At 34.5% G+C, this 13,368-nt stretch overlaps 1 protein-coding gene across 1 annotated transcript; it reads right to left on the reverse strand.

Annotated features, from left to right (window-relative positions):
• Positions 1-927: 927 nt before the first annotated feature.
• icln (chloride nucleotide-sensitive channel icln) lies at positions 928-12,780 on the reverse strand. The gene is made up of 5 exons (XM_088235486.1): positions 12,505-12,780; positions 10,931-11,283; positions 9,908-9,999; positions 8,591-8,666; positions 928-6,888 (listed from the first exon to the last, which is right to left on the reverse strand). The coding sequence occupies exons 1-5, from the start codon at positions 12,621-12,623 to the stop codon at positions 6,845-6,847; spliced, it is 684 nt and encodes a 227-aa protein (XP_088091612.1). The 5' UTR covers positions 12,624-12,780; the 3' UTR covers positions 928-6,844.
• Between the last annotated feature and the right edge of the window lie 588 nt (positions 12,781-13,368).

The raw sequence follows: 13,368 nt of genomic DNA on the forward strand, positions 1-13,368 counted from the left end.
CCTGGCAGGATTTGAATTTTGCTGGGCCCAAGACTTCTTTTCTAGGAAGAGAAAGAAAAGAAGGCTGCGGGTCAGCAAAGTGCGCCCCCGCCGGACAGCTACGACGCTGATTATTTCCTAAGGACTATGTTCCTTCGACCAGAATACAATTGACATATTATGATCACCAGTTCTTTCGTACGTCTGTCGTAGATCGCGGCAACTTTAATGTATTGACAAATAATTGACTGGAATTTCAACTTATGGAAATATAATTATTATGTAAGATAGGTCGGTATTTTATTAATAAATTATCCATGTTAATTAAGCAGAAAGGAAAAGAAAAATACTTATGGGAAACTTTACAAAATGTCCAATGTTTTATGCAGAGATTAAAAACATTACAAAGTTTATTTAGGTAAATTGAAACTGATGCTAGGCAGCCCAGGACTACCTGGCCCAAATCCTTTCTGAAGAGAAAGCAGATAGCACAATCCGCAGTGGATACCATCATGCCCAATGGTTCTCTGACCTAAGTAGGAAGGCAGCTATATATGCGAGCCGACAGCGAAATCGGCGAGTTCCGACCGGAATAGTACGCATCTTCAGCCGCTACTTTTCCCCGAACGACCCATTTGCCGATATTGACTTTTTAGTCTAGTTTTTAGAAACTAGTGTATTCGAGATATCGGCCATGTCGTAATCACCGGAGACTTCGACGCAATCACCACCATTAACAATCGAGAAACAATCGGAAGAAGCAAAAGCCAGCTCAGCGTTGCGGGGAATTACGAATTACCACTGCGATTCTTTTTCAATGTGTCAGACACCATTGCAAATTCATAATGAATTTAATTAAAGTAAAAAAATAATATGCTAACATAAGAAAATTCATTGCTCAAATAATTTTTTTCATGTAGCAGGACGTAAAATACAATAAAACAAACATTCGATGGAAAAATACATTTTTATTTTAACATTTAAACAAAACAGTACGGTAAAAAATATGACTTGGTTTTGTAGTAAAATAGTGTTTTTATAAAACAATCCATTGCTTTTTGAATTTCTTACTTTAAATGGAAAATCACATCACTTATAGAACAATAATGTTCATGCTTCAGGCTCAGAACTTAGAAATAAGAATCATTTTTAAAAATAGATACATCCATTAAATTATCATTTTGGCTTAGTCCAAATACAAATAGGAAAATTGAAAAATAATATACGCATATCATAGAACAGTAGCACTTCTATATTTGGTTTTCATATGTTCTTGGGGGTCTAACAAATAAAGAATGAAACAAACCAACACGCCGTTTTCCCCTCGACAGGACAGAATGCAATATCACTCTGTCTTTGTATACATATCTCACTTCCTCTACATTCATACATCTTCTCATGCACGCGCGCCGATTATTCCAACTTTTGACATGTCCATCTTCGAGTACTGGTTGGATTTAGTCGTGATATTTCACTGTCCATTCGCTCTACATGTCCACACCAACGCAGGACTCCTCGACTTTGTTTGACATTATTTGAATAGTTGAATTACTTATTATTGGGAAAAATCCAACCAAAATAAAATTAAATTACCTTAAATCTAAATGAGTGATGTAGAATCAAAACCTCCATTTTGAAAATATGCATAAATTAGAAAAATATCATCTCGGGTTCGATTACCGACACGGTTGACGATCACGATACACTGCGATTGGTGTACCAATGCGTTGCCCTATGCACCATTAGGTGGGGAAAGGGAATGATGATGATGCCAAGTTATTCTTATAACACTATCTATGCACTAAACTAACAATATGCATCCGAAACCTGGGCTATGAAAAAGAATATCGAGGGAGCCATTGCAGCTTTCGAAAGAAGAATCCTCAGAGAGGTCTATGGCCCGATGTAATCAACATATATGTAGGTTGGCTATATAATTAGAAAACCCCATAATGTGCCTGACTCTGTGCCACAAGGACGACGAAGACCGGGAAGGGTCAAAATGCGACGGGATGGACCGCACGAGGGCGGATACGACGACGTCGGAGTAAGAAACTGGAGAGGAGGGGCGGCAGACCGGCGAGAGTGGAGGAGACTCCTGGATTCAGCCGAGGCCCACCCAGGGCTGTCGAGCTTATGATGATATTTCACAAAATTCAATAATTGTCAATGGTACCTCGTTGCTGTACAATATACCATTTAACGTTGAAATACAACTGTTTTTTCATTTGTACGGTATAAGCCCTTCTACGTGGGCACAATTGGTTCACAGGCACGGGTCCTTTGTGGCTGTGCCTCTGTGATCAACTAATGTATGTATAAAAATAAAAAAATGTACGCATAATGCTTTTAATAAATATAAATCAAATTCAGTAATCTAACTTTGGGCCTCTGTTACAAATATCTAAGATATTCAATCCATTATTACTATGAAAAGTGTGATTATTTTCAATTAGGTTCATAGTGAATAAGTAATTATATAATTTAACAAGGAAAATCAGAAAGTTAGTCCTTTAAATATTAATTTTATCTTAAATCTACTTATAGTATACACACGACTTTAAAAGCCCGAACGTATCGAACCGGACACAATCTCATACACAGAAATTCAATTATTTGTAATATAATATATCTTAAAAGCTGCAATATTTGACAAACAGAAAGTATATTAGTGTTATCTCGAAAGCTCTAAGATTATAGAAAATTTAACAGTTTTGGAAGATCTCTCCTCCAATCACCACCATTATCTGTGTGATGATACTTATTTTGATAATGGTTTCGAGAGATCTTACTTCTCACTTCCAATCGACAAATTTATAATTTAATTTTTTGAATCTCAAACTCGGAGATTTTCAATTATTTAACATTGTTTTAAAATCCCTATTTTAAAGTAATAATTACGCCGATGGGTTTCAGAACTTTTACCGCACTAAGCTTACAAATATTTTTTTAGCGAAAATTCTAATACTATTACGAAAAATATCTCAAAGTTTTTGTCCGCGGACATAATAAATATGTATAATACTTATTTCTACGGGGAAACACCTTCCTAGTACGAAGCACAGCCGATTAATAATAGTATAAATAAAGTGGCATGTCATAGTGGTTTTTGAGGAACGATAAACAATTTGAAAGTATTTAAATGCAGTATCTCCTTCTCATTTAAACCTAGAGTTATCACCTCGAGGTGACAAAAACCAATTGCTACACGAAAAAGCATATTTTTATTTTTAAAATGTGAAACTCGTTTATAACATCATTGAGCAGACCGACGAAATAGGGAAATACCACATTTTTAAAGTAATAAAGGTCTATGAAATACCATATTCATTTTGAAAATACAATTAATTATTCTAAATACATTTCATATATTTTTATTGGTATTCGTAGTATGTGATATTTTCCTATTGTGACGTTATATCAGCGATGCTATAAAAGAGAATACTATTTTAAAAAACAGAAAATGAAAAAAAATTCTAAAAAACCACCACGCCTTTTTCATGTAAGGGTAGGCAGAGAGGATAGAACGCCGTATCACTCTGGCTTTGCATACATATCTTGTTTCCTCTACATAGACAGTGCTTACTATGTTTGCTTATTTCACTTTCACAATGCAGCGCCCTATGCACCATTAGGTGCGGAAAGGGAATGAAGATGGAGACTCTTCATAAGGACAGCAGCATAGATTACTCGTGTTGGATACATATAAACCGTACTGTAAATAAATAACCACTTTAGTTTTGAGTTTCTTTGGAACAATATTATTTCAGATTCGTATATCTCTTTATTCGAGTGTCGCGTCATTCCTTCCTCAAGACCGCGGGCGCGACGTCTCCTCGGACATCCGGTGCCGGGCAAATATAAAACAAAACATGAATGGCGGTGTTCCGGGCCCCCCGGTCCAGAACAAAGGGAGGAAATTGTTAGTTCTCACATCTTTCATTATTCCAGGATTGACACTTAAAAATATAACGTCCAATAGTTGGCGTAAAATTAAACGTTCCCTATTTTCTTCGAACATGCGTATTTCGAGAGGGCAGTCAGTTTAGTCCCAGGGTCGAAAGAATTAAGCATCCAACAAAAATTTAATGTCCAAATTTTTTGTAGACGGATACTGAAAATTCAACCCATTTTGGATTATATTTCGAATGTGAAAGAATTATCATGGACAGAGATTGAAATGAACATATTACAACGGAGACGGAAAACATTTTTGAGAAGAAATAATAATCAACTGTCATTATCAACAGTAAACATACTTGAATTCACAAATCTATCTCCTAAATTGAGAAAAAATAGTATCTGAAGTAAATATGTTGATATAAGGAAAGTTTTTAAGCAACATAATACACGGGTCGGGACAATAAATGCCAAAAATCAATGTAAATCATGAGAAAATATTCAGAATCAATTACCTGTAAAAACTGACTCCTTTAACGCCTTTGACGCTCCTACTGCTGCAACCCACCATATTGCAGCTGCAATACTGCAATTCACCATAGTGGATTTTTATTTATTATAACGTAAACATCCAAGTTATTTACAAACAAAGCCAAGGACAGCGACAAAAGCATACGACAGAACCGTTATGCGTTTGTTGTCAAACAAAACAAAATTGCCACCAATTGGTTGCTAACCAGCATTGCTTGCGTTCTATGAAACATAGTGATAAGGCTTCTCTTTAGGTTACGCATTATTACTCAGATTTATCCATATACATACATCCTTTGTCTTTCTATCTTGTAATAAACTTTGTAATATGCCATTCGGACATCTTTTATTTAATGTTTGTCTGATCACCCGTGAAAATCTGCGAGCGCTGTCAATGGAAATATATTTTTATGGAGTAACTTGCGAAAGACTGAGTCGGTTGGTGAGAACGCTTTGTGACGAGGTCATGGAGAAACTCCTTAGCGACTTCCCTTAAATTCTCCGTGCTCCCGGTCCAAAGCGTCGCAATGGCGCCCAACGTGTCACAACACTCCCTTCTCTTAAATAATGAAATATAGTAAAAACATAAATGCAAACAAATACAAATAATCTTAGCGCATAGAAAAATCTATTATATAAATCTTTTATACCTATAGCACTAATCGTCCGGTTGAGAACTCCATTTAGTTATTATATTTTGTATTATAAAGTAATCGTGAATGTAATAAATTTACCTGCTTGGAAAAATACATTTTACAAAGACTACGGCCCATCTGTGAGTTATGTACAATTTGCTCTTTTGTAGCTCTTGACATGTAAAAATTTATGATGGCAAGTTATACAGGATAGATGTTATAATGGGTGTCCAAAAACCTACTTAAATTTGGAATCAATTTCGTTGCGTCAAACATGGAACGTGGATATTTTGTAGTCGTCAATAGAAAAGATTAAGGTTAAGTCAAGCAACGCATAGAAATTGTGAAAACTTTAGAGACACGTTTTGAAAATATCGCACATTTTTCAACCATCATAATGCACCATCTCGAGCGGCTGTGGAGAATTTAATTAATAAATTTGAAAGGTAAATGTAAATAATTCACAGACAAATCCGGGGTTTAAATGGAAATTCGATGAGTTATTGACGAAATTCATCCACAATTATGTCAAAAAATGATCGAAAATTTCGTACATAGGGTGAACGTTTGCCAACAAAGCCAAGGCCACCTTGGTGTTCACATTTTACATTGAAAAGAAAACACCCTCAAAATTCAACTGCAGTATGTGTTTAAATTAAAAATAATAATTTAAGTAGGTTTTGAGACACCTTTATAAAAAGAAAAAAAATGTGTTGATAAAGAAAATTCTCAACAGCTAATACGTTAAATATTTAAAAGCGCACTTTTTGGTTTTATATTTTGTACAATTTTATACTTCGCATCCCCAGAAGTACACTGTAGTATGTCTAAATTAGGAATTTCGCAGGACAGAAAGTAAAAACTATTTAATGCTCATAACTAAATGCATTAAAATTATACACAAATTATCAGTGACACGAGGGGCTATGAAAAGAAGAGTGCGGGTATTTCATTACCGAACAGAAGATCAAAGGTCGCCGATGTGGCTCTGCGGGTTGCCGACCGGAAATGGAGCCGGGCGGGTCATGTAGCTAGAGCCGCGGACTCTAGATGGAATCAAATCCTGGAATAGGCAGAAGTGTCCGATGACATAAGACGGGTCGCGGGAAGTATTCAGATGCGGTTGGCTCAGGGGAGGCAGATGTGACCATTGAAAACTAAAAAGCCAGAATTTTTTGTAGTATTTGCTTGACTGTAAAAATATAAGAAGAATTGATTTCAAAGAATACCGAAGTTTGTGGTATACTTTGATAAATAAAAAAAAAGGAAATACACAAGTATTTTCTTAAGAAAAAAAAATGGTTTAAATGCATTTATAACTCAAAACAGTCAAATTTAGACCAACAACAGTGTACTTCTGGAGGTGTAACTTCTGTACACTGAAAATGCGTATGCACACATTTTCAGTAACCAATAACGTGCAAAAATCAAAGGCTATCTGTGTTTAAAAACATAAATTTTACGACATAAATCATTTTGAAATTAAAATATACGATGATAGGATTGTTTCGAAGCGTTCTATCGTGTCGAGAAATAAAAATTATGAGCATAATTGTACGCGGGTATCACTCTCGTGACTGTCTGCGCGACAGCGACAGGTCGAATGTTTGAGATTCTGCGAGTTGTCGATTGCAATTCTAGATTGCGGTGAGATGTTGCGAAAAGGCAGATCGGAAAAACACTTGCGAGTTGTCAGTCATGTTTTTATCGGTTGCGAGATGACGGATGTTGCGCGGGCGGTTACAGGTGTGGTCTTCATAATATTACGTTTCCAGGAGGTGGTATCACGGCTTCTTCAGTCAATCGTCAGCAAACTGTTCAGGATCGTACTCCATGTCTCCTTCTGGATAAAACATATTAACCAATTATTCCATTGTACAGTCGTCATAACTGCGTGGTAATAAAAATATTTTTTATTTTATAAATTTAAAAACATTTTTATTTATTATATATACGGCCTCAGCCAATTACAACAGTTATATGAAAAAACATATGTACAAGAAACTGAACCAAAATAACATAAAACTATGAAGTAAAGACAAAAAATTGGACTAAAATAACGGTATACAATATATTCAAGAACACAATCAACATGCAAGATTTCGAGATAAACCGTGGCAATCCATCTTCATCCCGCACTGTTTTAGTGGCTAAAAGATCTACAGAAAGGCAGAAGATCTATTCCAGAAAATTCTAACTTGAATGACAAATAGACAAATCTACACATTGGGCCATAAAAGCAATTAGAATTTATTTGTTTATTCATTCAAAATTACACTCGTTTAAATATTAATGAACTTATTAAGGCTTCCTAGGCTGTGCCTGTGTCAAGCCATAATAATTATCAATAAAAAATACATAGTAAAATTAATTAGATTAAATTATAATTACATGCGGTGCAATAGGATGCATGCTTTGTACTGGGGATGCTAGGCTATCAGTCATTTTGGAGGAGGAGGGACGTTCATTTGGGTGTTCACTTTTTCCAGGTGATCGGTGGTCGCAAACATAACTCAGAAATTCTGATGGATGTAGGTCTGTTCGTACCTGATAACTATCTTCGACAAAGACAGCATCGATTGTTTTACCTACCGCGATGCAGAAACAAGCTGCCAATGGTTATGCCGGTTGGTAGAGCGATCTTGCTACTTAATCGCATCGCCTCGGATGTCGACATATTTCGCGACAGTGGGCCTTCCCTTAGGAAAGCACTTTCTAACTTTTAATTGTTCTTTTATATTTTGTTATATTATTTTAATAACATAACTATCTACTGTTATTTGTGATCTATTATTGTATTTAGAATGAATTAGGTATTTTTTCTGAAATGTTCTATATATCTGAATAAATAAATGAAATGAAATAGAATAACAATCCAGAAAAACATGGTATAAAATTCCAAAGAATACAATGTAAAAGGATAATCAGATATAAATATTAAAATATAAATTATAAAAATTTAGATTCGTACATAAACAAAATAATAGTAAAATATAGTAGTATTGAAAAAAACAAAATAATTGTATCATAGAAATTAATATAAAAATAAAATATTTATATATATGTATATAAATGATTGAAATGATAATTGAGATATGGTTTCTAGAAACTTACTCTATACTATAGTTAGAAATAGGAGTAATAAATAATATGCCAAATAAGAGTGAGTACTAAATTAAATAATACAAAAATACATAATGAAAAAACATAAAAATATCAAGATATATAAAAAGCAAATAAAAGTAAAAGTATGGAAGGAAAGCAGATTTGTCAATTTTTGCTAAATGCTAATCTCGAACTTTGAGAATTTTTGATAAATAGAGAAGAAAATAATATTTGATAAATGGCAGATTTTGACTTCCGGTGACATGTTGGCAATTTGAAAAGAAATTGATTGTAATGTAAATGTTATTTATTTCTTTAAAAATAGAGAAGCACATGGCAGGATAGAGCAGGCCGAGGCCCACGGCAGGCTGTAGAGCCAACGATGAAGCTATCGCTAAGAACCATCCGCCTCTTGAAGATAATAAATTGATCGGACTAACCTTCGGCAGAGTTCCCGCCGTGGCCGTTGCTCGTCCCGAGTTGCAGGGCTTGAAGTTCATTGGCGCTCTGCATTATCTGAAAATCCCAACGGTCTAGTTACACTCCGATACTCGCTACATTTAGGTAGAATCAGGTTCAATTTATTTTAAGATGCCATTTTAAAAAAATTACCATGGTAAATTAGAGGTGTAAATATGTACCTTAGAGGATAAAACACGGGAGTCCACTTTTTGCCACTTTGAAGTTAAAAATGCAGAAATTTTCGCAATAAGCTATTTTATAAGGTAATAAAATACCCAAATTTTAAAATAAAAATAACTGCACATATAAATAATGTAGCGAGAGATTTTTTTGAAAAATATATGTAAATCAAAAAACGTAGTACTTTATATAATTGGTACACATATTATTTATATTTTTATGTATTTTATTGCTTTATATTTGTTTTTTATTATATATTATACTATTTTATTTATGTTTAAGTAACATGTATTCTTGGCACATATATATACTTTATATTTGTATAATAACGATTTTTAATTTCTTACATTTCTGATTAGCTAGACATTTATAATTAAGTAGTTTTATTTTTTCTTTTTTATGTTATTGTTTTATTAGTATAGGACTACTTATGCTCTAAAGATAAAAATCTCCATCTTAGAACAGGCTGAGCCATGTAAGATGGAGACTATCATAAACAGAGAACACTCCGTTTTCATTTTACATGAATTAATTTTATAGAGATTCCCTGTTATTGTACGTATACAAATTTTTTGCAATAAATTTATAAAACCAAGTCAACTTTCGTCATAAAAATGATTTCAAGTCCAATTTGTTTTGATGCAAAAAACATCAGTAATCTCAGATACGCTATTTAAATATGTAATTTTATTACCAAAATAATAATTATTATACATTGAAGTTCAACCTATAAAAGGTTGAAATTATTTCATTTGGTTCAAAAGTTGACGTGTTTTAGAAAGCGCACAATGAGCTCATTTTCAATCCCAAAAATTATTAATGACTCGCTTTGAAAAATTTGTTTGTTTTTGTAAAAATCCGCTGTAAATAGGAATTACATTTATTGCGTTTTTCTCGACTTGTGAAAATACCCTATTACAACGGTGAATTACAATACAGAACACCCGGGCTTGAGAAAAATCACATTCAATTTTCGTGTTCTCACCGGGAATCGAATCCGGAATCTTCCATGTGCGAGTCGAGTGTCTTAACCGTTACGCCGCGGAGGCCGCCAATAATGACGGGGAATAGTAAAAGATATTCCGATAGTGTCACGAGTTACGGCAGATACTCACTTGCTCGAGCGAGTGGAGAGGATGGAAGTTATCCGGGTCGATCACCTGATAATATTCCTCCTGGTCGTCGGCATCTTCGTACTCATCAGAATCTGGAACACGATACATCATTCTACGCATTCTCTTATTTTTTATTATTTTGAATCTTGAAGTAAGGCACAGAAATATCGGTAATATAAATGGGCAAAAACGGTCCATTTACGATTATTGTAAATTTTGAACTTCGTGACCATTTAAATTTGACGTCACAACTATTATCAAGGTCAAACATGTTGCATTTTCGTTGCGGCATATTTTTTAATAATTTATTTTTTAAAGTTATGAATGAAAACATTTCTCAACAATATCCATAGTGATTTAGAAAATACAATGAATTTTTCTCAATCCATTTCATATATTTTTATCGGCATTTGTGGCGTGTGGCATTTCCCTCTTACATTGTATATATGGTTGGCGTTCGGACAAAAGTCACTAGCGTTGGAAAAAAGTTGTTTTTTACATGTGGATTTATTTTAATTCATCAATTTTTAGCCATAGAGATACATTATTCAGATCTGTTATTTTATATTTTTTTAAATTTTTTTTTTGTTTATTCAGAAAAACAACAGCAATACAAAAAAATATACACAACATTATTAAAAAAAACATAAAATAAAGCCAAATCAGTTTTCCACATGGACACAATAATAAAAATCCAGGTATGTGAATATGTGTGTGCGATTGTATATGGGTGTGAGGGTAGGTTTATGGACAGGGTGAGTGTGTGTTTGATATGAGTGAATAGAAACAACTTAAATTTATAATGTAAAAATTTTTTTTTTTTTATAAACGCCTTAATATGTATATCGGGAGATATAGGGTCGGGCATCTGTAAAAGGGTCTTATTTTAGAATGTTTTATTATTTTTTATAAACGCCTTAATATGTATATCGGGAGATATCCCTCACTGCCGTATTTCTGCCTCTCACTGCCCTATTCCTATCTCTCACTGCCACTACTCTCCCTCCCGCACTAGTGCCTTACCCGGCCCCCCGGCGGCCCTCTCGTCGGGGTTCATCGCCTGGCACTGGTTCATGGCCAGGAACATGCGGTGCAGCATGGTGTCCAGCGGCGGCGCGAAGTACATCTCGGTCACGTCCTGGCCCTCGTCCTCCTCGCCGCGCTCGTCGTCGTCGTCGTCCCCGTCCCCGCCGGCGCCCCCCTGCTCCTGCTCGCCGCTCCCCCCGGGGGGGGCCAGCCCCTCGGGCAGACCCATGATGTGGTCCACCATGATGTAGAGAGACGGCACGGGGTCCCTCCTCACGGCGTGGAGGGAGATGTTGGGGTACTGGATGGTGAATCCCAGCTGCTTGGTGCTGTCACACCATGAGAAAGCTCTGCGGACAATCACAAATATTTATTATCGAGCTAGCATTTATATTGCAGAACTCCATATTATAATTTTAATACTAAAACACAAAAATAATTTTTGGCAATATTTTGAGTACGCTCAAATCAGGATTTTTCCCTGATTGGTTCTGCCAACACTTCCTTATTCCCTTCTCAAAGAAGTTCAAACAAAAAAAAACAAAAAATAATATTTATATTTGAATATAAATTATTTTAAGCTTTTTTAATCACTCATGAACAAATATTTACGATTAAAAAATTTACACAATCCTTTTAACAGTGTTTATCTAAAAGACTTTTCCACACTTTCATACTTGAAAAAAAAAACGTGGAGACATACTGCTTTATAATTCCTTTTCCACAATTAATTTATGCAAATAAACATACGTATAAATTAAAAATCAATCATACGCGCGTGCATCCCCCATCACCGACTGAAGACTGAATATGTTTTACACAACACCCGCCACATAACAGCGTCTCTGTCTTTCCTTGTTATGAGCTCTATCTTCGTGCTTTCTCTAATACAGATGTGTTGCTGAATTAGCAGGCATTCATTCTTCACATAGCAAGGACAAATATTTTTTGTATTAACATCCAGCATAGTTATACAAATTTAACTTTCCAAATCCGGTGTGAAAATGTCCATTTGAAGATGAAAAAAAATACGAGTTCATCATTTAAAAAATAAGAGAGATATATCAAGCCCTGTGTCCTGCGTCGACTAGTGGGACGTCACAGCCACACAAGAGTTCATTCATTTTTGTTTGCCACTTTTTTGTCAAATTAATGTCTGACTTTATATTTACATTTATGTAAAACATGTAAAAGCTTACAAGGCGTTTAAATAAATAAGTAAATTATGTGAATTGGGTAAATTGCTTAATTATTTTTTCGCTTCATAACCAAATCACATTCCATTTAGCGGAAATATTTTAAAACGTAATAAACGATCAAAAAATATTTATACCAATTTTTGTAACAATATTTTTTTGGTGGGACTGATTAATTGTGAAATGTGTAATTTATTCGCGGCTATTACGGAAATACACTATTTATAATGTAAGCTCGAGTTATCTTTAAAATAACGGTTGAGATTGCACAAACCCGCCGGCTATCATGCTTCATAACCTCGAAAACATCGCAGTAACATCGCGGTAAAATAACTCAATTAAAATCAATACAATAATTATAATATATTTTCTTACGATTCTGCGATGTAGATCGTCCCTTTTCCGATTTCTTTATCATTGAAAAATGCCCGAGTATCTGGCTGCTGGACGATAATACGGCTCGTCGGCAGGACGAACGTATTTATGACGACCATGGCTGGAGACGACTGAGCGAAAGTGAAAATAAAATCACTGAACGAGCGTCCAACGGGAAACAAATTATATATTTTGTATATTTACACAAAATTTATCGTGAGTTTACGATTTGCCGACAGGAAACACATTCAAAAATTTTTACTCTGTGTTGTTTTTTTAACGTTCTTCTTCGTTTTCGTTTAGTTTGTTTTTACGCTATCCAGTGCTGTCATATGTGAGCAGGTAAAGAAAATAAATCTTTTTATTTTTTATTCATTATTCCGTGAGGAATTAGGTCTGAATCAAACTTGAAAATATAAATGTTTTTATTAATTAGTTAATATGAACTGAAATTATAAATAATTTCTCAACTTAAATCTTCCATGGTGCGGCGATTGATTTATATAGAATTAATGACACCCCTTTGCTGACTGGATTCTGCTTAGATTCTGGTGAGATGGCTGTTTTCTTTCCTAATTTGATATTCTATCGCCAAGTGGGAAATATTAACTTTATATCCATACCTAAAAAAAAAATATCCTAACTTAATATGATTTTAAAAAAACCTAACCCCAATCTAAAACTTAGCCCTCTCCCATATAAATATGTATATTTATTTTTTATCTACGCACACACGCACTCGCACCCTCGCGCACACATTTACACACGCATATACACACACATGAACACAAACTTCGCACACACACCATTATGTAAATTCTATTCTTCTCAAATAAATATGAATTATTAATAAAATTATCAGAG

Source organism: Micrasema longulum, unplaced genomic scaffold (assembly GCF_059751315.1).
Source record: "Micrasema longulum isolate JH-2025_06_02 unplaced genomic scaffold, ASM5975131v1 h1tg001381l, whole genome shotgun sequence".
In the NCBI taxonomy this organism is placed as follows: domain Eukaryota; kingdom Metazoa; phylum Arthropoda; class Insecta; order Trichoptera; family Brachycentridae; genus Micrasema; species Micrasema longulum.

What these genes read in the sequence shown, in the direction of transcription:
- icln (XM_088235486.1), bottom strand. Translation starts at nt 12,623, where the DNA reads ATGGTCGTCATAAATACGTTCGTCCTGCCGACGAGCCGTATTATCGTC. An exon ending in ACGATCTACATCGCAGAATC is followed by an intron (nt 11,284 to 12,504) that starts GTAAGAAAATAT and finishes GATTGTCCGCAG; the next exon opens with AGCTTTCTCATGGTGTGACA. An exon ending in GAGGGCCGCCGGGGGGCCGG is followed by an intron (nt 10,000 to 10,930) that starts GTAAGGCACTAG and finishes ATCGTGTTCCAG; the next exon opens with ATTCTGATGAGTACGAAGAT.